Here is a 26,702-nt window from a genome sequence, read left to right on the forward strand (position 1 = left end):
CGTAGGCTTTAGGGTCAGCCCTGGATACAATCCTGCTTCCATGTCTTATTCACCTTGGGTGAATTGGTTTACTCTTGAACTTCAGCTTTTAGCTGGGAACTGGGAGGAGATGTGGACGCACACAGCTCTAGCTCACGAAACGTGAATGTAGAGGCACGTTGACTAGGAGGACTGTTGAGGTAGAGAAGCAGCAGGGCGCACACTGTTCCTGTTCCACTGAGAACCCAGGTGGCCCAGGTGGGACTAGAGACAGTATCCAGGAATCACTGAGGTCCTAGCAGCCCAAGACCACCCGGAGGAGCCTGTGGTCAGATGGGACTGAACTTACTGAGGTGACACCGCTGGGGAGTGGGTAGGTGGGTGGGTGGGTGGGCACACTCCAGGGCAGCAGGCAATGCAATCCCAGCCGTGACAAGAGGGACCTGGACTTACTGCTGTAGGGATCGGGTTCCCACTGAGGGATGCTGGGAGGAGTCTAAGGGAAGCTGGGCATGAAAACAAAGCTGTGTGGGGCCCACTTGGCAAGAGTTATGCCACTTGACAACAGGACCTTGGGCCACGTGATGTTGCAAATGGTCTTAGTCATGTCGGTCCTCTTGGCCTCATTGAGTGTCGGAGGCTTGTTTTTTCCTTTTCTTAGTTCAGGCTGATCAGCATTCTTTCCATCCCAGACATTGAATTCCCTTAGTACTGTGGAGGACGACCGCTTCCCCCATGTCACGTCCCCGCAGTTGTGCACTCTTGTCCTTCCCCCAAGCGCCACCCGACACGTACATGGAGTAAACCTGAGCTAACGGTGAGGTGGGGCCAGGGCCACCGCACGGGCGCTCAGGCTGTGGAGGCAATCTGTTTGCTGAGGAAGCAGCTGATTGAGCTGCCTGTGTTGTTTGGAGAAGCAGGTTTTTGAGGACGTTCTAGAAGCACATAATCAAGTTATTTAGTGACTTACGGACTTACGTTCCCAGGCAAGGATTTCCTGGAGTGAATGCTAACTCCTCTGTAGGGGCAGCTTTTGTCCTGAGGGCTGAGCTGGGGGTGGGAGGAGGGAACCCTTCGTAGGTCGTCCTTGGGCTCCTTTCCTGAAGAGCGACATGGGGCAGCCCCCGCGGGGTTGGCCTGCAGGTGCCCTGCTGGGATCACGAGGCCTGCTCTCCGCAGCAGGGAAGGCGACCACCCCGTCTGAGGCACAGGTCGTCTCTCCTCAGGAGATAACATGACTATTTCCCAGGGCTGCCTACCCGCCGACAGACAGACAGCGTGCATTGCTTCACACAACCCAGGCTATAGGGCCAGTGCTCACTAAGGTGTTCGTGGTCTTAGAGATCCAACCAGAAGGCATCGAGGCGCCATGTTATGGTTAGGGAATACCCTGCTCTCAGAGTTCCTGCCCCTGGCTCTGATGCCAGAGCATGTGACCAGGTCACAGCATGGGGGGGGGGGGGCTAAGCAAGGTCCCCTCAGTGTCATTGGGAATGCGTCAAGACTAGGTGCCTGATGTGCGTCTCTCCCTTTCCTCAGGAAAACCCTGAGGGCGGCAGCTCCTGGAAGCGAGGGGCTGAATCTGTCTTACAGAATGGACTCAAGCAAGAAACCCTGGGCCATAACCCAGGCCACGATCCCAAGGACAAAAGCTACCACACTATGGCGTTAGAGAAGGTCACCCACTTCTAAGTCGCGCACGCGAGCGCAAGGCGCACACAGTCTGCATCCTGCTTGCCTGTTGGTCAGGGGACGTGCGTAGGTGTCACTGCTAGAAGACAGGCTTGTCTGATGTCTATTTATACTTATTTATAACTACAAACATGAAGGCTGCTCCCCTGGGTATTCCCGGCCGGTCTTTGGAAGACCCCAACTTTCAGGTGAGAAGACGCAGCCCAGCCGTAGGTGCCCTGGCCACTTCCTCCTGGGCTGAGTTAGGACTGGGCGTCACCCCAGTGCAAAGAGGCAGCCCCTTGCTTTATGTCCTATTAAACTTCAGGTTGTTTTGCTTTGTTTTGTTTTGTTTTGTCTTGTTTTTGGTAGTTCTCGAAGCATCCCATATCTTGGAGTTCACAAGCAGAGGGTGCAAGGGGGTAAGCTTAGTAAGAGCTGATAGGACTCTTCTCCATCACCGCTGATAGGACGGAGGCGTGCCATCCATCCCGACCCCCACGTCTCACATCACCCCCAACTGCAGCTGCACTAAGCACACGTAACTGCCGCTAAGGCCCTCATCCCGGCCTCTCCGCCTCTTCCCATCATCCCGGCTCCTCCAGCACCCTGACCAGGCCTTAGGAATGATTTTGCTCGGCACAGGAGAGGGACTGGTGTGTCCAGTTAGTGCAACAGTCATAACCAAAACGGCGGTTCCCGTTGTTACCTTGGTGTGTACGTCTGTCTTTCTATCACCTTAAAGGAAAGAATGATTCTGCGGATGGTTTCCCCAGGGCTGGGTCAAGAGGAAAAAGGCACGTCCCACAGGAGGCTGTCAGGATAGTGTTGTGGAAAAGCACCTCGCAAATAGCTTCCTGGCCCTCGGATCTCCCGGGTCATGGGGTCTTCTTTGGCGGAAGACACCTCGGCACAGCACTGATGCTGTACTTAGCTCTGACATGGGCTAGGGTGAAGCAAAGATCCATAGGGTTGAGTTCTTAACCCCACTCATTGAAAACTCTTGAAAAGAGTTTTCTAAGTTCTGGAGGAAGAGGACAACAAATGGAATCCTTGAAAAGTACAACAGAACCATGTCACAGGAGCTAGATCAGAGGGAGGACAGGAGAAAGTCGGCCAATGTCTCGGGGTCAGCTGTCTTAGGGCAGGTGGCAGATAAGTATTTTGGTGGCCAGGTAAGATCAAAAGGCCTGGAAATAGTACATCAGTGAAATAAAAAGAAATGGTCCCAAAGGGTAAGGATAAGAAGCCCCAAAGGCTGTGCTGTGTAAATGTAGCCCAGGAGGAGAAAAACTTCAAAAAAGGTGTGAGATGGGGGAAAATGTATATAACCAGTGTTTGGAGAAAAGATGGAAGGAGAAAAGGAGAAAAGATGGAAATATGGGGAAGAAAAAACCAATAAAGGAATTAAAACACCCCTGGAGTTCATATGCCACAGCCCAGTGCTTGCCTTCTCTCCCTCCACTCTCCATAGGGGAGGAGAATAGAGGGAGAAAAAGAGAAAATTGGGTTGTGGCATATAAGGGAGAGGAGAAAAAAAAATACATCTGGAAAAAAAGAGGAAAGAAGGAAAAAGTAAAAAAAAATACATTTTGGAAAAAATATCTGAAAACGAGAAGGAGCAGAATTTCTAGAAACATTGTTTTGAGGCCCACAAGCTGATGAAGGTGTTGATCTAAGGATCTGCAAATTGAAAGGTGAAATTATCTCCCAAATGATTCAGTAGTTGGGACATTCCAAGAATAGATTAGGTGAACGTTGAGATCTGGGCCAAACGTCGTTGGTTTAGTCAACATCTCAGGATGGGGAAGGGAAGTAGCAACTCAGAGGATGGGAGTTTGATCAGCAGGAGCCGCTGCACTTGTGGCCTCCCCTCACGCCCCGAGGCATGCCTCATCGACAAGGGACCCATTATGGGTTCAAGGGAGAGCTAACTGGGTTACCACCCTGCCTGCTGCCTTTCCCCCAAGCCCTTCAGAGAGCCTATGGCTAGAAAGCGGGGAGAGTGGGATCCCCAAGGGCTGACCCGAAGGGGGACTGAACCCACCGCTGGCCACTCAAGCATCAGAGAGCACATCACAGTCTTCATTGACCCCAAAGCAGATATTTAGAGCTGCCCGCCCGCCCCAGCAGGTGCACAGGTGCACAGGTGCCTGCAAGCAGACTGGCCTCTGCGGCTAAGAACCAGGAGGGCCTGCAGCTGGCCCTCCAGACACCCCTGACGCCCTGCGGGGCCCTGGGGGAGAGGCTGCTGGGGCGTAAATATATATAAACTTCGTTCAAGAGTTTGAACTTTCATTTGGACTCACATGAGAACAAAATGTACCATATAGTTCTTCGTTTCCTCACGAATTATACTCACAAATCACCCCACAAACATTTCACTAGGACAGCACTTTCCCCCAGAAAGTTTTTTTAGGCCTTTTTTTTTTTTTTTTAAATAGTCACAAATGCTCTTACCTGGAGTGTTATCAAAGGATAACGTGACTTACAAATGGAAGATTATTATTATTATTATTATTATAAAAATGGCTCTGTCTTCTCTCATGGAATGGGACCTATGGTATGAAGAGTTCTCACTTTGAAAGCCTGTAGAGGTCAATATAAGGATCCCTCCCAATTCTTCCTAATTGATCAACTATGCAAAAAAACTCTAAGGCTGCAGTTAGAGTGCAGGTGGGAGTCCCAGAGGAAAGGCATCTTCCACAGAGTCCAGGAGCCACATTTGCTGGGTGGCTACCCAGCAAGGAAGGTGAGGCACAGTCGTACGTTCAACTACTTGGTTGTGCACGTGTCTCCCGCTCTTGCTCCTCCCGGGGCAGCAGCTCAGATCTGGGCCGTGTAAGATCTGCCCAGGGTCAAGTTCAATGGGAGCCATGGAAATGGGTTAAATTTGTGGCTGTTTAGGCCCAGGAATGACCGGGGGGATTCTCAGTAAGTGGGGTTGTGAGGGATGAGTTGTAGGATGGGGATGGCCTACCGTGCGCCAAACGCAATGCCCGTCTCCGTCTTTTCAAGTCAATGACAAATGTTGGTAAAAATGAAATGCAATGGCCTCAGTGTCTCTTCCCTTCATTCTGATTCATCCGTTTTGAGAGCTGGTATTTCCTTTGTTATCATCTGGGGCAAGAAGTACAACCTGCTGGTGGAGGGGACGGACTGAGGGGAGACAGCTGAGGCTCCGACGCAAGTTCTGACACAGGTCAGCCTAGGAATCTTCTGCAAGGCTTTCTGAAGTTCTGCTGATTGCAATTTAAAAGGAGGCGTGGTGAGGATTTCTAGAGGGGAGTCACTCGGACAAGTTAGCCTGGTGACTGGCCCCCGTGGGACACTTGGCACTTGTTAGTCTGCAGCATATGAAGGAAGTGAGACTTATTACTCATTTTCAGTTAAATTGGTTCACTGTTCTTAATCTTCAAGATCCTGGCCTAGTATATGAGTTAGTGGGGGAGTGTGAGAATTAACAAGAACAAGGTGACCATAAGCTATCAACTTAAAATCATGCCATTTAATTTCCACATGGTATAGCCTTTTTAATGGTGAATTTAAACGAAATATAATTTTCCAGAGAGCGCCTTTCCTAAAAGTCCGAAGTTCTTGGAGACAAAAGAAAAAAAAAGCCCCACTCTTATAAAGATAGACGAGTTTATTACTGAAAAATGCAATATTCATATTTGCGCTTTGTTAAGTAGTATTTTTGTACATGTAAACTTCGGTGAGTAAACAGCGTCTTAACCCTCGTGCGTGACTGCGGGCACAGGTGACGGTGGCTGCGCTTCTCCAGACAAGGAGGGGCGAGGGCTCTTCCCTTGTTTAATTAAAATAATGTGACTTGAATATAAATTCCATTCTTTTGTGATTTCATAGGGTTCTAGCGTTTCACTCTAAAGAAAAAAAATAAACCACACACCAGGGGGCCTGCAAGCGATATTTCAAAGAGGATGTTACTGAACCATCTTCGTGCTATGACAACCTTACTTGAACATTATTGCAAGATCAGATCAGTAAATAGAAAGAAATAGAGCGGGTCTCCTTTTAATTATTCTCCTAGAAATAATTGTTTTAAAATGTTACAGAAATGCAAGCTCCCTATGTACGCATTTGTATGTTTAGAGATCTCATGTGCACAGTCTCGATGTTCCCAGGTAGCTGGCTTACTGTAAAGTCAACCTCTTCTATCCAACACTAATGACCCTGAAGTCTAATTCATTTTCAGGCAACTAAAATTTATCTGATGTTACCGATGATATTAAAGTGATACACAATTTTAATCAAGTGTAACTCATAATTAATAATCATCCAGTGGGTTATTTTTATTTGTAATTCTTGGAAAGAGGTAATGCTATTATCTCTTCCTGTATTCCAGTCTCCTGACCATATCAATCTAGATTTGCAAACACCTATGTGAACAACACACCCACATAAACCCGCTTTTCTAATACTGCACGTCTGGCATTTGAAATATCAGCTCCTCAGGAGACAGAGTTAAACATATAAATATTCGGCTATTTAGTCACAACATGGCCCTTACTTGGGGTGTGAGGGTATTAGTGGCACGCTCATGACGAATTAGAAAAATAACCCTACTCTGTCATGGAAATGTTAGTTGATAATATTTCTGTATATTAGTGTGAAATTTAAGACGATTTTTTTCTATTTCCAAATTTTGTGTTTTTTTTTTCATAGAGCCATGAAATACTTCTAAATTTAATGCTGTATTTATGCAACTACTCAATTTGAAGAAAAATGCCTGTAGAATAAGCATAGATATGTAATTAAGATGTATAACTAATTTAATTTCTCTTAGAAGTAAGTTCAGATGGAAGTGGATTTAAATGCCCAACGTGATTATTTTCTGCAGGTTGGGAGCAGGATGCAAAATAATCATCCACCCTAAAAGCTTTTATATAAGGCTAATAATCTAAGGCAGGCTTATTACCAAGTCACCAAGTAAATGCACGTCAAAATATGGTTTGACATATGGTAATATAGCGTGACTTCTTCTACATATTTTGGATAATGCCTATATTTGGGCTGTTTCAGGGCTTAGGGCACACCCACACCCACACCCACTCAGAAGTAATCATGAAGAGGATTTTATGACTTAATCGGCTACTATAAATCAAGAAAAGCAATATATTGTGGTGATGTCTTTTATGGACCTCGGCCTATTTGTCCTCGGGAATTTCCAGAAACCACCATTCATCTGTTTTTAAAAAATGTTAAAGCAACTGTGTACACAGGTGTTCTGAACATCCAGTTCCCCACTGCAGGATCTGTTCTGACATATTTAAAAAGCTAAAAATAATTTCATGTAGTAAATTGATTCAATGCCTTAATGTCACTACCACGTAAGAAAACAAGTGAGCGATCGGTCCACAGATGCTTTATTTGTAACAGCACAGGATGGTCAGCAGACTTCGTAGAGGCAATGTGATTGACCGATTTGGAATCCACATCATAAAGGTTTATGTGCCTTTATTGTTTACTATTTTCAAGAATGCCGACCTTAGAAATTTATTCAATCTATTTCGGTAGAGCAGATCTTCCTAAAATTGGCTTTAAAACGTCCCATGAGAGTTTGGAAGGGGTCTTTAATGATGAACCATCCACTGTATGTAATTTGATTCGCAGAGGAATTGCAGACAGTACAAAGAAAAAAATTAATATTTAAGTTCACTTGGCTAACTATGTGGTTGCAACATAAGTTCTCCTAGGGAGAACAAAAAAGGTTGGGGAAATCTCTGTCTCTTCCTGAAATTTCCTCTTCAATCACAGGACTCTCCAGCTTCTTTCTAGTTCAAAAATACAAGACTAGAAGCCGATAGCTACACATCCTAGGAGGATACAATTGCATATATTTAAAGGGCATTTTCATCTTGAGTATTGAAAATTGAGACTGTTATTCTTTGGCTAGTTGTCATTGAAAACTAAGCTTACCATATTTAAATTAGTAATCTTAAAATAGATAAGAAAAAAAAAAAAACAAGGGGAGAAAACTTCATTTCTCTGAATGTTAAAGGATGAAGGAAATTGCAGTTGTTTTTCCGTCAGAAAGAAGCCTGGGCACAGCAGAGGCTGAAATAGGACGTGCAAAGCGGACGTCTTTGCTCAGGTAGGAAAGTCCCTTAGTCTCTTCCACCATCCCCCAAACATTGCTTCCACAATTATCTTTGCCATCAGATTTTTCTGCTGCACGATTTCCCTCTTCTCATAACAAAAAGTGGGAAAAGCCTGTCCATACTACTTGTAAGAAAGATAGAAAATTTAGCTTAACATGGGGGGTTCTTGGCTGGCTTAGTTGATAGAGCGTGTGGCTCTTGATCTTGAGGTTGTGATCTTGAGCCTCATGTTGGGTGTAGAGATTACTTAAAAAAATAATCACTCAAAAAATAATAAACTTAGTCTACTGTGTTCATCTGATAGTGTTGTGTGGCATGGACACTGAAAAATAATTATACAGGATTTGAGGCAGTTTGAAAACCACTTGGGGCTAGCCATCCATGTGACAATTATATTTCATGGGGACTGTCTAAATAGATCTCATTAAACTTTGCTTTTCAACTAATAATTTAGGAAACTTTTGCCTTTTGTGAAACAGCAGAAAAAGTGTTTTCCCCAAACACAGAGAGAATTAAGATGGAAATAAATGTTCTGAAGAAGTCAATATAGGGATGACTGGAAATATGACCCCACTTCCATCTTAGACAAAGAAGCAACACAACATCCTCACAGCTTACTCTCGGGTGTTGTCCTCAAGCTCGCACTTGGGTCCAGGATGGTCCCAGAGCACACGCTGGTACCATCATAGAGAAAGGTGAGGTTTATTGGACACGCTTCTTCTCCCAGAGAGTAGAATCTGATTATGCAAAAAATTGGAGTTGATCCTAAATATGAGGCTCTTGTCTATCAACCCGTCTGCTTTCGTTTTACTTCCCTGGAAAAGATGCTTTAATATGGATGTGGCTGGAACACAGTGGCTATAATACTTGTGTTTTCTAGGAAAGAAAAAAATATATTGAATGTGGTTGTGAGTGTGGTTTTTCAGATGAACCCAGAGGGCATGTTCAATGGAAGGTAACTTATCACCATTACAAATGCATAAATCCTGCGCAGCAGGAACCTCGTCTGATCGATGATTCCAGCTGAAGCCAAATCGATCTTCCAGTTGGACTGTGTACTGTTGGCACATTTCAATTTGAATAGAAACTCCTGGAGGAAAACTCACCGCTTTCTACCAGAAGCTTGGTTTTTCAGGCCATTCCTAAAAGGTTCTCGCTCCTGAGTTACTGAGAATACCAGAAAGATTAAGATGGTAACCTGCCCCCTGGATGGAACCTACAACTATTCCTAGAGCCTGTTATAATATTGTGATTTGGGGGAAAACGGAGTGGAAACACTTTATAACCATAGTAGGCCTGCATTGGGGGTATTGCACAGTGTAGACACACACGCACATGCACACGCACACGCACACCACCCCTGGGCCTCCATCTACCTGCCTCCAATTGACAGACTAATCAATTTGGCCACATCAGTTAAGCAACCTGGATCTTCGGATTTTCAATTTTGACCAAATTGAGAAAAGAAAATGGGCAATTTGGTAGCCTCTTGTTGGCAGTTGGCTAGAGTGCTCCTACCCGTCCCCCTTCCTTGGCCTGAACTTTATCGGTGCTAAAATTTTTATCCTCAGACCATGTTGAAGGTGCTTGGTGGAGCCAGCCCAAGTGTGAAAGAAAGAAAATGCTTCTGTAGGATTGAAGTCTTACTGACTTCTTAAGAGCTCATCAAGCTCCCTCCCCCATCTGTTTCTAGAACAAAGCATTGTTAGAATCAGTAGGAGTCTCCATCTGCACGTTTCATGTGCACATGCCGTGATGATGACCATGAGCTTGTCAGAAGACACACAGCCAGAACTCTCTTGGAGTGTGACAAGGGCTCTCAAGACTGGGAAACCACAGCCTTTGGAGCTCGAAGAGTGAGCAATCCCCCCCCTCCCCAGAGGCGCTCCGAACTGACAGTTAAGAAACAAGCGGGATCAAATGTAACATGCAAATTATAGGGAAAAATATCATATCACATAATTTATTGCGTGGAAAAGGTTCCTTTTCATTCCATTCTACAACAGGTTGTGCTAAGAGTCATTTCAAAAGAAAATGCATCATTCGGAAGGTGCGTCTCATCATGCAGTCACTCAGCGGCATTTCATCGAAAAGTGAGAAAAGTGTGAAAAGTGCGTGCCCGGGCTCAGGGCGGGAGAGGAGCTCGGCCACGGCCTCGATGCTCCATGTGGGCCGGAAGAGCTGCGGCCCGAACACCTCGCCGAGGCGGCCTGCATGCACAGCTGCATTCGTCATCTGCTAGAAAAGACAACGATCTGGGATATGAAAATAGGTAAGCAGCATTCGTGGAATTCAGAATTCCTGAGAAGAGTGTGTGCTATATAAATCTTCTGAGAAATCATTTGTATTCATATGAAAACTATGATATAAAACATGTCTCTCAAGGAAAGCAAGAGTGATCCAAGACTCCCGGGCCGGAGGGGCCCGCCAATACTCTGCGTCGACAAGACGAAGGCGTTGCTGGGTTCTACTGCCTTGTGTCCCAAAAGGAAATTTCCAGATAACTTTTTCATTGTTTCCCTATTTTCCAATTCGTCTCAGAAATTACCAGGGAAGGCAATGTCTAAATCAATGTACTAGAATTTTTTTTTTTTTAATGGAAAATATTGTTCCCTTTTTCATGCTTTTTTCTCTAGGCAATCTGTAGGATTTTAAACCCGGATGGTGGTGATACCAAAATAACTCGGAAATAATAGAAAGAGTTCTCAGGGTCGTGGCTATCTTCCTTCTTTGCTCTACTGTAAGGCAAATGTCTTTGCCTTGTGTCCCTAATTTGAGGAAGGCATGAGTGTCAGGCTCCTTTATGGCCTTGACAGGCATCCAGAGCAATTATTCTCAGGCATGGTATACATTTAGCTAACGAGAAAGAGGAAATGCTGCAGATGCTACAAAAATGGAAGAGTTCAACCCCCCCCCCCCCCCCGTGTAGTTAGTGGCATGAGCTGCTACAAACATGCAGGTGGCCCCACAGAGCCTCGGAGGCATCTGATGGCCAAGTCCCACATGACAAAGGCTTGGGGGGGGGGGAGTCTGGGGCCCTACCCCCTGCTCAGTCAGAACCAGAGGCCAAGGAGGAAGGTGAATGTTTTTGACATCAGCAAACCAAGGAACAACCATAACCTATCACAGCTTTCCCCTGGAGTAAAAGAAGAAAAAGTAAAAAAAAAAAAAAAAAAAACATATTTTCAGCATTAGGATGATAAAAAGCAGTCTCCCAGTTAGAGGAACTTTATAATTTCCTTCCTGGGGACCCGCTAGCAGGTATACAAAATGGCTTTATTTCCACCATCTTTACTCTGGTCCTTAAGCATTTTGGAAATAACTGTGCTTCTTTAATTGAACAAAAACCCAACTGGTCAAAGATGATGAATCATATATGCACGTACATTCGTGAATGTGTGCGTGTATGTGCTTCACCACCCAATTCCCAGGGGAGGAAAACTGAGATTAACTTGGATTGTTTTGCCAAGGAACGGGGCCTTGATGCCTCCCACATTCCCTTCCTCCAGCTCTCCTCTTGCTTCCCCTCCTGCTCCCATTGCTTATGCCTCCACCGGACTTTCTTTCCTGGGAGGCTGCATCCTTTCCACTTCATCTGTCTGTGAACAATAACACGGAGCTGACGCTGAAACAGCAACTCCACAACAAAGCAAGATGACGTCTTTCACAATTGACTTGATCTTGGTTTTAGAGAGTTTTTAAAAACCAACCAAATCAGTCTACCAAAGAAACTATAACAGAAAACTCCCCTTCGTGGATGAAAAGAAAATAAACCAAAAAAAAAAAATTTTTTTTTTTTACAAATAATATAAATTTATATTCATGCATTGTTTTCATTAGCTCATGAACAAGAGTGCACATTGTTAGAAAAGCGTAAAGTGCTGCAAAGCATTTGGCTTCTGCTTTCCTGAATAAAGTCACAGCGGCATACTACATAACTGGTCTCAGGGCTGCACAAAATGTAACTTGCATTACATATCGCCAACGTGCAAAGGTACGAGGGAGACCAACATATTTACAGCATTTCAAGTTACTCTGCGATTCCGTGAGAGTCGTGATGATAAACCAGAAAGGGAGAAATCAAAGATGTTCTCAAACAGCCTTCCACCGTAAAGCCTGGTGAGTGGTGATCTAAATGATATGGGAATAAACACCCATATTTTAAAAGTATGTGGCTCTCTCAGAATTTAGTTTTTTTTTTTTTTTTTAAAGGCAGCACAACTAGTCCTGCCAGTGATACAACGCATTTGAACGTAGCCAATGCAATAGGATGTATGTCAAGGATTGGTATTTTTTTTAGAATCTCAGGTTTTGGTTTGACTACGAAGGGTGGGGTGCAACTCTTCAACTGCACAGTCAATGTAAAGCAGCATAAACTCCTTGGGGACACACATTTGTCATCTCGGCAGGGAGCAAGGGAATTTCCCCAAACCTAGAAGCTGAAGGGACACGGGTTTCTGGCAGCAAAGGCAAGCACTGATTTAAGTGGTTTCCTGTGAGTATCTCAGCTCAGCCTACGGTTCCAGAGTATGTGACCGAGGCCCACGTGATCCCCTACCCACACCTGCCTTCGGAATGTTTACATGGAAATCTGTCGCTAGAAACCTCACTGTCACCCTTCCCGTCCCACTGCATGACGGAAGGTGGAGGTCTCCAAACACACAACTCCCTGAGGCTGGGTCTGGGAATTAGATCCTGGCTTCCTGCACTGTCAATCGAACCCTTTTTTAAGGTCATGAGTCAGCTTTTTCTTCCCTAGAAGCCTGGATATTCCAAATCCCAGAGATGGCTGCGACGCATTTCCAAGTTAACATATCACACACATGGTTTGCAAGGTATGCCTTCCTTCTGGATCCCACCCAGCACTTAGAGTTGCTGTCATTCCCGCTAATGCTACTGCCCCTCTGGGCAACAGGCATCAGCTAAGGCCATTCATGGTGCACGGGGTGACCACTTTTTCTCCGTTGTTGTTGCAAGTGTTCTAGTTCAGCCTCATACATCATCTCCTGGACTAAGTACTTCTCCCGTCGTATTCGGTCATACAGGTTCTTTGGTACATCTGGAATCAGGTAGGCGATGAATGACTTGATCCCAAAAACAAGGTGCTGCAAATTTAAGAGGGGAAAGTACAGTTTTCAAAGATTCTGGAAGGCCAATTATAAAACAGGTCATAAACAATGCTGCATTTGCCTTTCAATCAAGCAGCAGAACTCAGGATGAACTTTTTTTTTTTTTTTTTTGTAATGCAGAACCAATTTATTTCCATGTATGACAATGAAGATTGGGATACTATTAAAAGGGGAGCAGTCTTCTGCCAAATAGAGATCCAGATTTTTAAGTAGCTGCTTTTGGGAACTACTACGATGGAATATGAATCCAGAATATTATTTGTTTTTTCCAGAAATTACATTGAGACCTCTACACTGTTGCTTTCCATCACATCAGTATTAGGAGAAACCAGAATTCTTTCCTCTTTTGGGTGCCACCTGTTGATATCACTTTATAAACACTGAATGAACCTGAAGGTCACGTCTATACAATCCTCATATAATACACAATCCTGTTGTGACACGCATGATTATACACAGATGAGAGATCGCATCCAGAGAAATCTCACGTCTGATAGATCACAATTGCAGGGTACGAGGCACATGGAATACTGTCTGTCTGTGACACTGGCATGGGACTCAACTTCCTGCATATGCATTGTATGGAATTTCTATTCTAGCAAGTTCAGATGTTGTGAAATATTTTGTCTCTACTGCAGAATTATTTTCTGATAAAAATGTATTAATTTTTAAAAACATACTGACAAAGGTATTGTATATAAAAAAGACAGGATCAAAACCCAAAAAGGTAATAAGTTCATGGTTGATAGTTCAGAGGCTGAATGAGACCACCTGTGCCTGAACCGTTCCCTGACACCCGCTAGCTGTCACCCTTACGCAAATCACCTATGCTGTGTCTCATCCCTAAAATTATGACAATAATAGTATCTCTTAAAGGTGGTGCTGAGGCTTAATGAGCAACTGTACATGAAGGGCTTGGTGCAGTATTAGCACCACTAAAATATCAGCTCCTGTGATAATAAATGCATTCTTTCTCTTTGCCTGTGGAGGAGAGTAGACCTTTCAATCGCTCAGAAAAGAAAAGGAAATACTGAGAGAGTCAGATGATGTGTGGGGAAAAAACCCATTTACATATAGGACTTTGTGACAATTGTCTCTCTATGCAGAAAGGAAGAACTCAAGGTACTTTTCATGGGGTTTACCATCAGTGTCTCAGGAAACCGCCCTCCACGGTAGATCATGGTAAAGCAGGTCCTATTTCCCAGAGAAAAGTAGACCAGGAGATTCTTTCCTGATCAAATATTTAATATTCGCAGAAATATCCAGCAATGTGTCTCAAAAGTATAGAAATAAAAATAAAAAACGTGTTGTAATTTGAGTGAAGAATATGCAATGAGTGCTATGCAATGATAATAAATGACCCTTTAAACTGATTCACATGGAGAGACTGATATGCAAAGATGATGCACTATTTTTTAAGAACCATTTTTTCTTAAAGCTAAAGATTATCCTTTATCAAGGCAAGCTTGTAACTAGTTACAGAGGACAATTTTCTTAAATGGGCAGAATTTATCTTAAACAACAAACCTAGAGCAAGTATCATAATTAAAGAAAGAAATGGGGAGGATTTATATTGAAGTTAGAAACAAGACACAATTGCTCACACCACTGCTATTCGATACCATGCTGAAATTTCCAACAACACAGCAAGGCAAGCAGGAGAAATGAGGCATAAGTCTCCCAAGTACATGGACAAAGCTGTCGCTGTTGGCAACTTGTATTATCCTTTGAAAAGACAAACTAACAGACTTCACAGACAGAAGACTGGAACCAATGAAAGACTGAAACAAGGAGCTACACGCATCTAAGAAAGACCATTAGAATTCCAGCAAATACCAATCAAATCCTGGTGGAGGCTAAGATAGTATTTTTAACAGCAATAAAAATATCTACAAAGTTCTTGGAAATGAGAAAGAATGAACAAGCAAGACAACATTTTAAAACTCTATTAAGGGATAGAAGAACGATTTGAATAAATGTCATGTTTATTAATGAATCAGCACGGATTATGTAAATAAGTCAGCACGTGCTTTCTGTAAATATGATTCTGACCATAATCCTTGCATGATATTTGGGGGAGTCTGAAAAATGGCCTCTGAAATCTATATGAGTGATGAATAACTCCAAATGGCCAAGGCAATTTTTAGAACTAAGAGCAAGCTTGGCAGGTGAGGGAAGTGGCTAGCTTTACCAGATATGAGTATATATATTCCAAAGCCATGGCATTTAAATAGTGTGGCAGTGAACAGGAACAGGCAAATAGAGTAATGAAATCAGAACACTGAGGCCAGGCACATGCTTTCTAGAGGAACTTGGAATATTACAGAGGTGGATTTACAAATCAGTAAAAAAAATAACATATTAGTAAAGAGCTGTACAAAAATTATGTCACCATGTAGAGAATAAGAAAAATAGGCTTTTCCCTCTACAAAAAGTCCTGATATCTTTAAGACGTGCGATAGGTAAGACTATAAAATTATTAGTACAAAATGAATATCTTTTTGACCTTGAGATAGGAAAATTTCCTAGAGAAGCTAGACAAAAAAGCCAAAACCTTTGTAGGAAAATAACGATGGGCTTGATGACATCAAAATTATACATTATTTGTAAATTAATAGGTTGTGGATGAGAAAAAGCTATTTGGTGCATTTATAACTGGTAAATACTAATAAGTAGAACACATAAGAAAATCTTGAAATTTGGTAACAAACAAACTGGAAACTCAGCCGAAAATAGATCAAAGTTATAGAGTCACAAAAAGGAAACCAAAATGGCTTTCTAGTAATAAAAGTGATAGTCAATATCATAAGTAAGTAGATTAAACCAAAAAATTTAAAGTACAATATTACCTTACTCTTATCCAATTGCAAAATATTAGAAATTCAGACAATATGAAAATCTGGTGAAAATCGAAGGGAATTTTAGAGAGCAACCTGTCAGTATTATGTGAAATCGAGTATGCATATAAATAATTTCACACCTGAGTATAATACTCCTGAAAAACTCTTAAATATGTTTAGAAGGTAACGGGTCCAAGATTCCTAATAAGAGATTTATGGAGGTAGAATTATTGTAGGCCTAAGTACCCACCCTTAGTGGACTTGGCATTTAAATTCAATGAACTATCAAATATAAGTAGACAGAAGAAATGATATGGATAGACTTCATGGATGGATCTCTCTCTAGATCTAAAAAAAACTAAAGTTAGCGATTAAAATGGGTTATTACATAATACTATCAAAGCAATTTTGAAAATAGAACATTTAATACTATATTACATATATAATATAGTTATTATATATGATATAGTTGTAAATATATAATACAGTTATATACTATATAATACATGTATATTCAAATATAAACATGTGGAAAAACTTCTAAAGAAAAGAAAGTGGGTGTTTTTAGAGTGGGTGGGTAATGGAATTAGCAAGGGGGAATGGAGAAGAAAAGATAAGGAGGGAATCACATGTATCCATGATGACAGGTTGCTGTGAATCGAGGCATTTGACAAAGTCTGTTGCTTGAGTTCCCAAAAGAAGATGAAGAAGAAAAAAAGTGCACATTTAAAACACAATAAAAAGACTTTTCAGAATCAGTGGATTGGAAATATGCCTTAACCTCTTATGCTACCTGTTAATAAAGTAAAAAGTCACACTTCATCAGTAGACATTTTTGTAGGCTCATAGAGTCATTATGTAATAGAATTTCTTCCTGGATTAAACCTTGGATGTAAGCATTTCATTTTACGGATGATGGATGTTTCACTACAAAATTTGAGGTATTTTCTGGTGATCAGTGGAGAGGCAGGTCTGCCTTAAAAAGACTTTTTCCAGAAGTTTTATGTATGGATACTTCTTTTTCCCCCTCTCCCTAAAAAACAAATGCGTTCCAAGTTTTTCCATAGAACTTGGTGGCACCTTAGAGCATACTCAATATATTCCAGGACTAAAGGCTTCACTGTATCGAGCTTAGGAAAGATTTTTCAAGCAATGTCCCTTATACAAGTACACGTGTGGTCAACTGTAATTAAGTTGATTAGAAAAGTTTCTCTACCCTCATGAATAAGTATAGATTCTCTCATCTTCCTTTTTTAAAATATGGGTACTCACAGGCTCAATGTTTTCAGTTCAACTGTTAACAGCTTCTTTTATCCCAGTTTTCTGGTATAAATACCCACTGACCTACCTTCTTACATCATTCAGCTCTTACTTCTTTGCATGTCTTAGAGTAGTTTCACTGTATTTAAACCTTTTACTGTGAGAGACACAAGCCCTTTCTTGGAAGTCAATGAGGAACTGATGTACTGAAGAGTCAACTATTGTATCAGTAGGGAAAGCGTTGACCAGTAGTGATTTTATCAGCCTGTGACTCACCTCGAACACGATAATGAAGGCCAGTCGAGCGGCAAGGATATGCCAGTACTGTAAGGTGAACTCATAGGGTTTGGAACTCCAAGGGGGACCTCTGTAGTCTCGGTACCTAAAATCCAGAAGACAAAGAATTTGAGGAAGAGAGACCAAAGTGCAAAGGCCCCAAATGTTTTTAATTTGCCCAAACTTCAAAATGACAGTTGAAATGGGCTCATAGGCATATAGAGGGAGGAGATGGGTGATGAAAGCAATAATTTGTAAGTAAGTACCTGCAATAACCAGATTTTCCCATACCAAGCTCGCTCAGGTCAAAGAAGGATAGGCTATTGTTGACATATCCCTTTAAACAACTGGGAGAAAAAAAAAAGTATCATGTGATTCAGAGAGTCATAAATTTAGAGTCCAATTCTTTCATTACACCTGACAGGATTCAATAAATACTATTACTCTTCCATTCTAATTATAAATTTCTGGTCACTCAGGTCTCTATCTCCTCTCATGAATCCGTAATTTTACCTTAATCTACTCTTGTCGGCTGTTTTCCCCCTTTCTTTTGGCTTACACTTATTAAGTGTTTACTATGCACTTGGCATTGTGTTAAAAATCTAAGTATGTGTTTTATAAATATGTATGCATAACATACCACCTAGTTAATGATAATTAAGCAACCAATTGATCACACCATGTGTATTTGTGATTAACGTATTCAATATATATTTATGGAGGGCCTGTAATTTGTTAGAAAAATTCCTGGATGACTGACAATGCACAAAAAAAAGGTAAAAATCCCTATCTTGGTTGGTGAGGTATTAAATTGTGGTCAGAGTTAACTTTTATAATAACCTTAGAACATACATATTATCATCTCCATCATATAGATTAAAGAACTATTACAGAGACTAAATAACTTCCTTCTAAGCCTGTCATTTTCAAAGTTTTTGATCTCAGCTAACCTTTTACATTTTTAAAAAATTACTGAGGACTTCAAGGAGTTTTTAGCAGAGGGTTTCACATATTGGTGTTTCATGCATTAGAAATTAAAAGAGAAATTTAGAAAATATTTATCTACTAATTCATTTAAATAATTTATCAAATCCATTACAAGTTGATATAAATAGCACAGTTTTAAAGAAAAATAGCTATATGTTCCAAAGGATGTAGTGAGAAGAATGACCGTTTTTCACATGTTTGCAAATCCTTTGATGCCTGCCTTAACAGAAGAGAGCTAGATCTCCTGTCTCTGCATTAAACCTGATGCGGGATATTATTTTGGTTGAAGAATAAGTAGAGAATCTAGACTCACATAGACAAGTACTTAAAACAAAAGATATTTTAATAGCATTTCAAGTAATTATGGATATTTTTTCATTGACATTGCACCAAATTTCTACCCGTGATCATTTCTTAAAGTTTAACTGTACTGTGAAGTCTTAAAGTATCAATAAACTTTTGACATGGATTTTACATTAAAATCCACCGGTCTATCTTGTACTTTGAATTTATATTTTATCTATACATGATTTTGCAATATTAAGTATGGGTCACTTGGGAAATGTTTGTTTCCTGAATTATCTAGACCTTCCAAATGTTGTTATATTTTTACTACAGACTATGAAAATAATTGTTAACATCACCATTGACTTTTATTAGGAAAAAAAAATCTGTAAGTACTGGGAACCTTTCAAGCTCAGTGGTAGATAAAGTTATCCAAAATTCTGATTTTCAATTCAAAACTTGAACTTTATTAATGGCAATAATTACTGTCAATTATTTTCCCTAAAGTGACAAGCTAGTTTTGTTCATTTCATAAGACTGACTCCTAAATATCCAAGTCTGAATAATCATAGTTTACGCGGCAATCACTGTTTCATGTTAAAAAATTGAGTAGTTTGGGGATCCCTGGGTGGTGCAGCAGTTTAGCGCCTGCCTTTGGCCCAGGGCGCGATCCTGGAGACCCGGGATCGAGTCCCACGTCGGGCTCCGGGTGCATGGAGCCTGCTTCTCCCTCTGCCTGTGTCTCTGCCTCTCTCTCTCTCTCTCTCTCTCTCTCTCTCTCTATCATAAATAAATAAAAATTTTAAAAAAATTGAGTAGTTTGCAAATTCAACAATCATGCAAGTTTTTTTTTTTTTGTCTGAGATGATCATTGTACTTTAGCCCGTAGCAGAAGTGCTTTATCACACTTTGTATTTTGTCACATAGAATACTGAGAAGCCCTTTATTCAAGGGTGGAGATTTGATATAATTAAATTATTATTGCTTCATCGAGGGCATTCTGAATTTTCTCACTGGCATTTTTTAAATGGTAGCTATACAATGGTGAAGAATACAATTATGCAAAGCCAACAGAACATTTTACCCACTGTTGCTTTTGTACCATCTGGCAAAGCAAGCAAATAATATCTTAGTATTATTATGAAAATAATCTGAAGGAGACCTGCGGATCTCATGTTGAGAATCTGCCCAGGATAAACAGCTGTTACAACCTGGATTCTAATGTGAATCTATCTCATTCTAAACTCTGAATTCTTAAGTACAGGACTACACTGGTTTCACTCCCTTCCCTCCTTCCCCAGAGGGATGATTTATCATTTCAACCGCTCTCTACCAATACCCTTCTCTCTATCACCATTTTGTCCTTTTGCTGCTTTGGCCTGAAAATTTCTGATCTGAATGAATCTACTTCCAGTTTAGCTTCTAAGCATATCTGGAAAAAATTAAATAACAGGATGGCCCTAGGAATGTGGCTTCAACCTCATACAAGCCCTGCGCATCTCTTCTTGAAGTTATTCTATATCTGGTCACTGAATGAATATGGAGAAGGTGTCAGGTGCCATCTACTTGAAAGCCAGGACTCGAAATGTAACAGAGGGCACGTGATGTAATGAACACCGGGTATTACAGAAGACTGATGAGTCACTGACCTCCACCTCTGCAACCAACAATACGTTATACGCTAATTAACTGATTTTAAAGACCCTTTAAAAAAATATCAAAAAAGAAAAGAAAAAAAGTAAACAGAACACATATCCAGCCAATTTCATTTTCACCTGCCACTAGGGGGAAGCAAAGACAGTAGCAAAAAATGCTTCTAAGGAAGAGGGCTGCCAAATATGCCTACATGTTATAAACCTTTAAAATCTGCTTCTAGACTTTGTTGAATTAAGAAGAAGGGGCTTTTTTGATTTTTCACTAGTAATATAAAAGCAACTTATTTATATAGTCTTTCAGAGTTTATAAAATGTTACTTCAGACACTGTTTCTTTATTACAGGTCCAGATTGATGATCTTGGGCATTTGATTTGAAGTTAAAGTCCCTTGACAAGGCTCCAAAATATATTTTATTCCTTTATTACTTCTCTCTGAAAGACAGATGTTTCTGTTCAGAAAGGCACTTCAGTGTTCTGTGAAATACATCAGTTCATCAGTAGAACTCAGGGTGGATTTCATCTTAAACCACAGCTCAGCTTCTTGGGGCACATGCCCTACATCTAAGGAAGATGCATGCCCAACGCTGCTCCTGAGGTAGGAGGGGAAGTGGCTTCACCTATCACTACTTTATCTCCCATCACTACTTCCACACCTAAGGCTAATCTCCAGCTAAAACTCCAATTTCTGTTCCCCAAGTCCAGTGCTCTCTTGTATTCTTTCTTTTTTTTTCTTTCTTTTTTTTATAAATTAATTTTTATTGGTGTTCAATTTACCAACATACAGAATAACACCCAGTGCTCATCCCGTCAAGTGTCCCCCTCCGTGCCCGTCTTGTATTCTTTGTTAATACTTGCTTTCAAGAAGGAAAGCTGTGAAAAACCCATTTCTCCCCAACAGTGGTTGTAAACTGGGTGGTTTTGTCCCCTAGGCAACATTTTGCAATGTCTGAAGGCAATTTTAGGTTGTCAGAACTTGGGGAGTAGGAAAGCTGCTATTTGTATCTACTGGAGAGGCCAAGGATACTGCTGAACATCCTACAATGCACAAAATAGCCCCCACCTTATCCTCAAAATAGAATTATCTGGCTTAAAATGTCCATAGCACAGAGGTTGAGAAATGCTGCTCTAAAGTGTGGATTCAAATTTTAATAACAACAACAACAACAAAAAAAAGACAAAGATCCAGGGCAGCGTTTTCTGCACCTTCAAATTTCTTGTTATAAATTCCTTTGGAAAATTCCTTTATCACATAGCTGACATTTCCCTCCTATTCTGTATCTCCTTGCAAACTAGCTTTATTCCCTGTAACAAATTGATTAACTAGTGTAGGCCTCCGTTTTCCCATCTATATATAATCAGAAGATTGAATTGCATGATTTCTAATGTCTCTTCCAGCTCTGAACTTAACTTCTAAATACATTACAATGCTTTTAATATTTGGATGCCAGTGATGCATTTCCAAGTAAAAACACAGAGAGACTCTAAAATTATTTGATTAAAAAGCACTGTCGCCCCTTTTATCCGCTTGATTTCCTCCAATAAGCACACGGTAAGTACAATGATCAAAAACACTGCCCGTAATGGTCACAGAACAAAACTTCCCAATGAGTTCCCACTTCAATCACAAAAATAAAACGTATCAGAAAAATGTGTAAATTTCAACCTTACTTTTCACCATATTCAAAACGACTTGCACAGGGGCCATATTTGTATTCATAGACAAAACGTGGGATGTAATCAGATGTAATAGCAATTACAAATGCATTGGTGATCACAGCCAATATGCCAATTCCTTCAAGAATGCCATACCAGATACCTAGTAGGAGAAAGAGTGCAGATAGGGGATGAAATGGAAAAAAAAAAATTAAAACTGAATGGATCATCTTTGGAAAGAATGTTTTACTTATTTGGGGGCTACAGCTCTGTCCATTATTTACTTTATCTCCCTACACATCAGACATCTACTGAATACTTTTCCCTAGACGGAAGATAGAACCCATGAAGGGAGGTCTGAAAATTAAAATATCATCAGGAATTGTTTCAAGAATTTTTTACATTGAAAATATAAAAATGTAAAAGTTTGATGTCAAGATATGGAAATCACTAGTTGACTTTTCCAGTCTGGCATACAGGTATAAGAAAAAAGATTTTGAAATTGTATACGGTATCCACATACTATCGATTACAGTCAAAGTTGATGTTTAAAAAAATAATAATTTTTGCATTGGAAAATGCAATAAACACTAACTAAAGCTGGAAAGGGAGTTTGAATTTTTCCTCTTTGATTTATTCTCTAGATTTTCTTTAATGTGTTTATATTATTTTAATAATGACATAATAAACATGTCTAAATTAAATAGCAATAATAATTTTAGTTGTTTTTAAAAAAATGGGAACTCAAGTTGAATAGCATTAAATCTCTATAGATTAGAATATTTTAATCAGCTTTGTTGGCTGTGGAGCATATATATGAGTAAAATTAACTGAAAAGGCAACTTTGCAATAATAGCCAGAAAATTCTCCAAAAAAGAAGAGGGAAATTATGAATTTGCTTTTTCACATACTTAGAATCTCTGTTTCAGAGCTATAGTTTAGTAAAACAGTATGCCAATAATAAGTAGTCTGATCAAAGGGATAAGTGGGGATTCTAGAAATATAACTAAGTTTACATATAGTTTCATAAAATAGAGATAATTCAAACAAGTTTAAAAAAAGATGGAATATTTAATAAATGTTTTGTACCCTTTAGAAGGAAAACAAGCTGGGTCTTAATTTCAGCCCCTTTGTTAACAACAAATTCCAGTTAGATCAACAATTTAAATAAAATCTTAAAATGCCAACAGATAACCAAACAACACACACACACACATCTAAAATATAAAACAACTAAAACACAGTGAAAAATTGAGTTCTAAAGGACATTCTAAGAATGTCATAAATAATAACTGTAAGACAGATATATCAGTGCGATTATATACACACTAAAACCTTACTCATGATAGAGTAAAAGATTAAAAACCAGCATCTGAATATATATCAAAGGTTAATATTGTAAACAGAGATAAAGATTACCAAATCAGATATAATAGCCAAAGGTCATAAACCGTAAAGAAGAAATACAAATATATTTAATCTCATAATTATAAAAATGCAAGGAAATAAAGCAAGATATCATTTTCCCTCCTCAGATTATTGAGGACAGAACAGTAAAAAAAAAAAAAAAAGCAAAAGAAAAAGAACCCTTATTATACCTGATGGAAATATAAATTGGCACGATATTTCTGGAGAACACGTTGAGAAAATATCAAAATTTAAATGTAAAAAAAAATTAAATGCCTACATGCTCTTTGACAAAGGAGTTCCATTCTAGGAGTTTATCTTGAGGAAATGATCAAAGTACATAGGAAGATGTACGTTCACCTCAGTGTTGTTTATAATAGAAAAAACTGAAATGATCTAAGCGTCTTCAGTTAAGGGGATGATTTTTTAGAAATGTCATATAACATGCAATAGAAATTTGTGCAGTAATTATAAAGAATGAGACAGAACTATACTAACATGGGAAGATGGATGGGAGACGATTTTTTGTTATAAACAACTTCGTGAGATAGTATGTTTAGTATACACATAACTCTCTACTGAGTTTGTGTCCATTTCATTATTTTGTTGACCCAAACTGCTCAGTCTTGTTCAATTTGGAAGGGACCCCAACAATAGAAACCCACACGGTGCTAAGATCATGGCACTTCTTGGCATTAGCAAGGCCAAAACCATTTAATTCCTGTATCTTACCTATGTCAGTTGCTCGAGCTGGAAGAGGCCTCCGCCACTGGGTGACAAATTTGTATGCATCCAGCCTGATCTCAATGATATTATTTAACAAAGCCAAAAGAGGGGCCAGAGGAAAAGCCGCAACAAAGATGGTGGTAAAACCGAACTGCAAAACTGTCCAGGGAGACAGAGCATCACAACATTAATAATATAAACAATACCATTTATTGAGTGCTTTCTTTGTGCCATATTAGGTGCTTTACATAAATCGCTTGTAATCCTTCCAATACCCCTACAAGGTAAATATGCTCATCATATTTTGCAGTTGAGATAACTAGAGTTCATATGCGTTCAGTAAGCTTGCTAAAGGGTGGATATCAAAAAAAAAAAAAAAGTTAAAACCTGCATTTAAACTCTGATCTTAATGGGTTGAAAGTCCATGTGCTCTCTCCAGCATGAAGAAAGAGTGAAGAAAAAAGAAGTCAAAGAGGAGGCTTTGAAGAAAAATGCTTAGCTCTACGAGGGACTCAAGACACCTAATCTCATCCTTTCTTTTTAAGGTGAGAATAGGTCAGAGAAAAAGCAAATATCAAGACAGCACACAAAGATTTTAGAGTTGGAGTGAGAATCCTCCATTGCTTAATATAAATAATGGGGCTTCTCAAAGCAGCTAAACTCTCAGCAGGTCTGAGCGAAGGTTTATTGTAAGAAATAATCATTGCTTTATTTGCACAAGATGGCATGTTTTTGGCATAGGGATGGGTTTTGCTTTATTGTGTTCCTTTCAAACATCTGCCCTAAAGCTAGGTGTTCTACTGTGAGAAAATCCTTCCCGTTGCTCAAATGTTATGGCTGACACAAGACAGATTTTGTGTCTTCCAAGGACACTGGTTTAATATCTTCCCTCGTAATGTTGAGATAAAGGTATAGATGTATTTTAGAATGCTTGGGGTTGGAAAGGAGAGAGATGGTTTTCTCTCTTGGATCAAAGCCCGTATGAAGTAAAAACAAACAAACAAAATGTATCAAGACGGCCAAATAGCTGTATAGAAGTTTCTTCCTTACCCATTTCTAAATACTCATCCATCAGTCCATGAATATTCATGGGCTGCAGGTTCCAATCATTTTCCCACTGAGGTATGGACGCATCTTGTATTCCCCGCTTGATTTTATGTCGTGACCACCAGTTCTGGATCAACCTACATCACAGAGCAAACAAAGGCTTTTTGAGCCCTTATTTAACTATATGGTGAATAATTTATAGTGTATTAAGGAAAGAGAGATACCACTAAGCATTGCTGGGTGCTGGAGATATCTGCATGGTCTCCATTTCCAAGTTCCGGATGAGAGGATAGGCCTCAGCCTTCCTAGACCTTATAAACATCTACATAATGTATCTGGGAATTAATCTCCCCATACACTTAGGTGCTTCCTATACTTATTAGAGAAATATCCGTTTCTATGATTCCTCCCCTCCCTACCTCCCCAACCTATATAAATACTTCTGTGTTGCCTGTTGTGATTGGATCTGAGCCCTTCATTGCTCATAACCTCAAATCTTCTGGGCTGTGCTCTCTGAACATGAGTAAAATCATGTCCTGCACTAAACAACTGAGCCCTAGATAAGGTTTCAAGAGATAAAGGCTCCACCCTGTGAGGTGTTAGCTGTGTGACTTTTAGTAAGTTGATAATCACCTCTCTGGGTTTATGAACATGAATGGCTTGCGTATTAACTATTCCATTCTGCTTCTGTAGTGAGCAATAGTTTACAGGCAATGGATCTGTGTCTGAGTCCATTTAAAAGACCTAGAAAGGAATAAACAACACTATTTCCTGAGCTTAGGGGGAGTCTGTACATTATGTGACTCCGAAATATCCCATAGTGGGGACTCCTGAGCAGTTATTTCAAGAGTTAGATGAAAATTTCCTCTAGAATGAAGTGAATCGCACAGTGCACCGAACTCTCAGTATTAATTAACCATGGACCTAGAACTCAGTGGGTGTTGGAAGAACCATCACAGACCAGAACTTGAGGTCATTGGTTCTTCAGTATACATCCCATGGAGGTTGCCTCTGAGACCTCATGAAAATGGAAAAGGTGCTGGGTGTTGGGATTGAGGCCCGCTTAGTTCCGTTTTATTTACCACAGTCTGCATAAGGTTTAACTTTTAAAAAGAGAACTGTGTTATGAAAGTTTCCAAATCATTGCTTTGGTCCACTCCTGCTGGACTTGGAAAAACACCAACAGGATGTCCCTTACCATGGTACATTTGGGATTTGAGAGACACAGTCCCAGCCGCCCAAGGTCATGGTGAAAACGTGTACCCAAAGTGCATGGTATGGACACAAGCACCTGGACAATGACAATAAGAATCATTCTTAATACTATAATGACCACTCTACCACCTTTCATATGCTTATGAAGCTCTTGCATTCACAGCAGGTCAGATCCTGTGGCGGCCACTTGCTACCCAATCTCCTCAGTTATTTTCAAATGACTTTTCCACATCTGTTGAGCCTCACACAGTTGAGTCAGGGGTAGGAAGGGATACAGACAATGGGCTGGGCTCCCCAATCCTCCATCCCTCTGCTCTCTCCACTTATAAGAGATTGGTTTTCATCCTTTTTGAATATTGAGGATCAGTATGAGAATCCCTTCACAAAACGGTTCTGTCATTTATTGTTAAAGGTTTAAAGACCACTGGGCATCTCCTGTAATCTCCTCCC

At 40.4% G+C, this 26,702-nt stretch overlaps 2 protein-coding genes across 5 annotated transcripts in view; one reads left to right on the forward strand and one right to left on the reverse strand.

The window, feature by feature from the left end:
• Positions 1-1,992, forward strand: part of SLC5A12 (solute carrier family 5 member 12) — a 46,858-nt gene extending 44,866 nt beyond the window's left edge. The window contains exon 15 of the mRNA XM_055317540.1: positions 1,519-1,992. Within this exon, the coding sequence (XP_055173515.1) occupies positions 1,519-1,671 (153 nt within the window). The 3' untranslated portion in view covers positions 1,672-1,992. The remainder of the gene's footprint in view (positions 1-1,518) is intronic.
• A 7,370-nt stretch (positions 1,993-9,362) lies between these two features.
• The window catches only part of ANO3 (anoctamin 3), a 372,459-nt gene continuing 355,119 nt past the window's right edge, over positions 9,363-26,702 (reverse strand). For all 4 annotated transcript variants that reach the window (XM_055317544.1, XM_055317542.1, XM_055317541.1 and 1 more), the window contains 6 exons: positions 25,041-25,174; positions 23,997-24,149; positions 21,873-22,020; positions 17,544-17,624; positions 17,278-17,383; positions 9,363-12,877 (listed from right to left, as the gene is read on the reverse strand). In XM_055317544.1, the coding sequence (XP_055173519.1) occupies positions 12,695-12,877; positions 17,278-17,383; positions 17,544-17,624; positions 21,873-22,020; positions 23,997-24,149; positions 25,041-25,174 (805 nt within the window). In that variant the 3' untranslated portion in view covers positions 9,363-12,694. The remainder of the gene's footprint in view (positions 12,878-17,277; positions 17,384-17,543; positions 17,625-21,872; positions 22,021-23,996; positions 24,150-25,040; positions 25,175-26,702) is intronic.

The sequence above is a fragment of the Nyctereutes procyonoides genome, unplaced genomic scaffold (assembly GCF_905146905.1).
Source record: "Nyctereutes procyonoides isolate TBG_1078 unplaced genomic scaffold, NYPRO_anot_genome, whole genome shotgun sequence".
Taxonomy (NCBI): domain Eukaryota; kingdom Metazoa; phylum Chordata; class Mammalia; order Carnivora; family Canidae; genus Nyctereutes; species Nyctereutes procyonoides.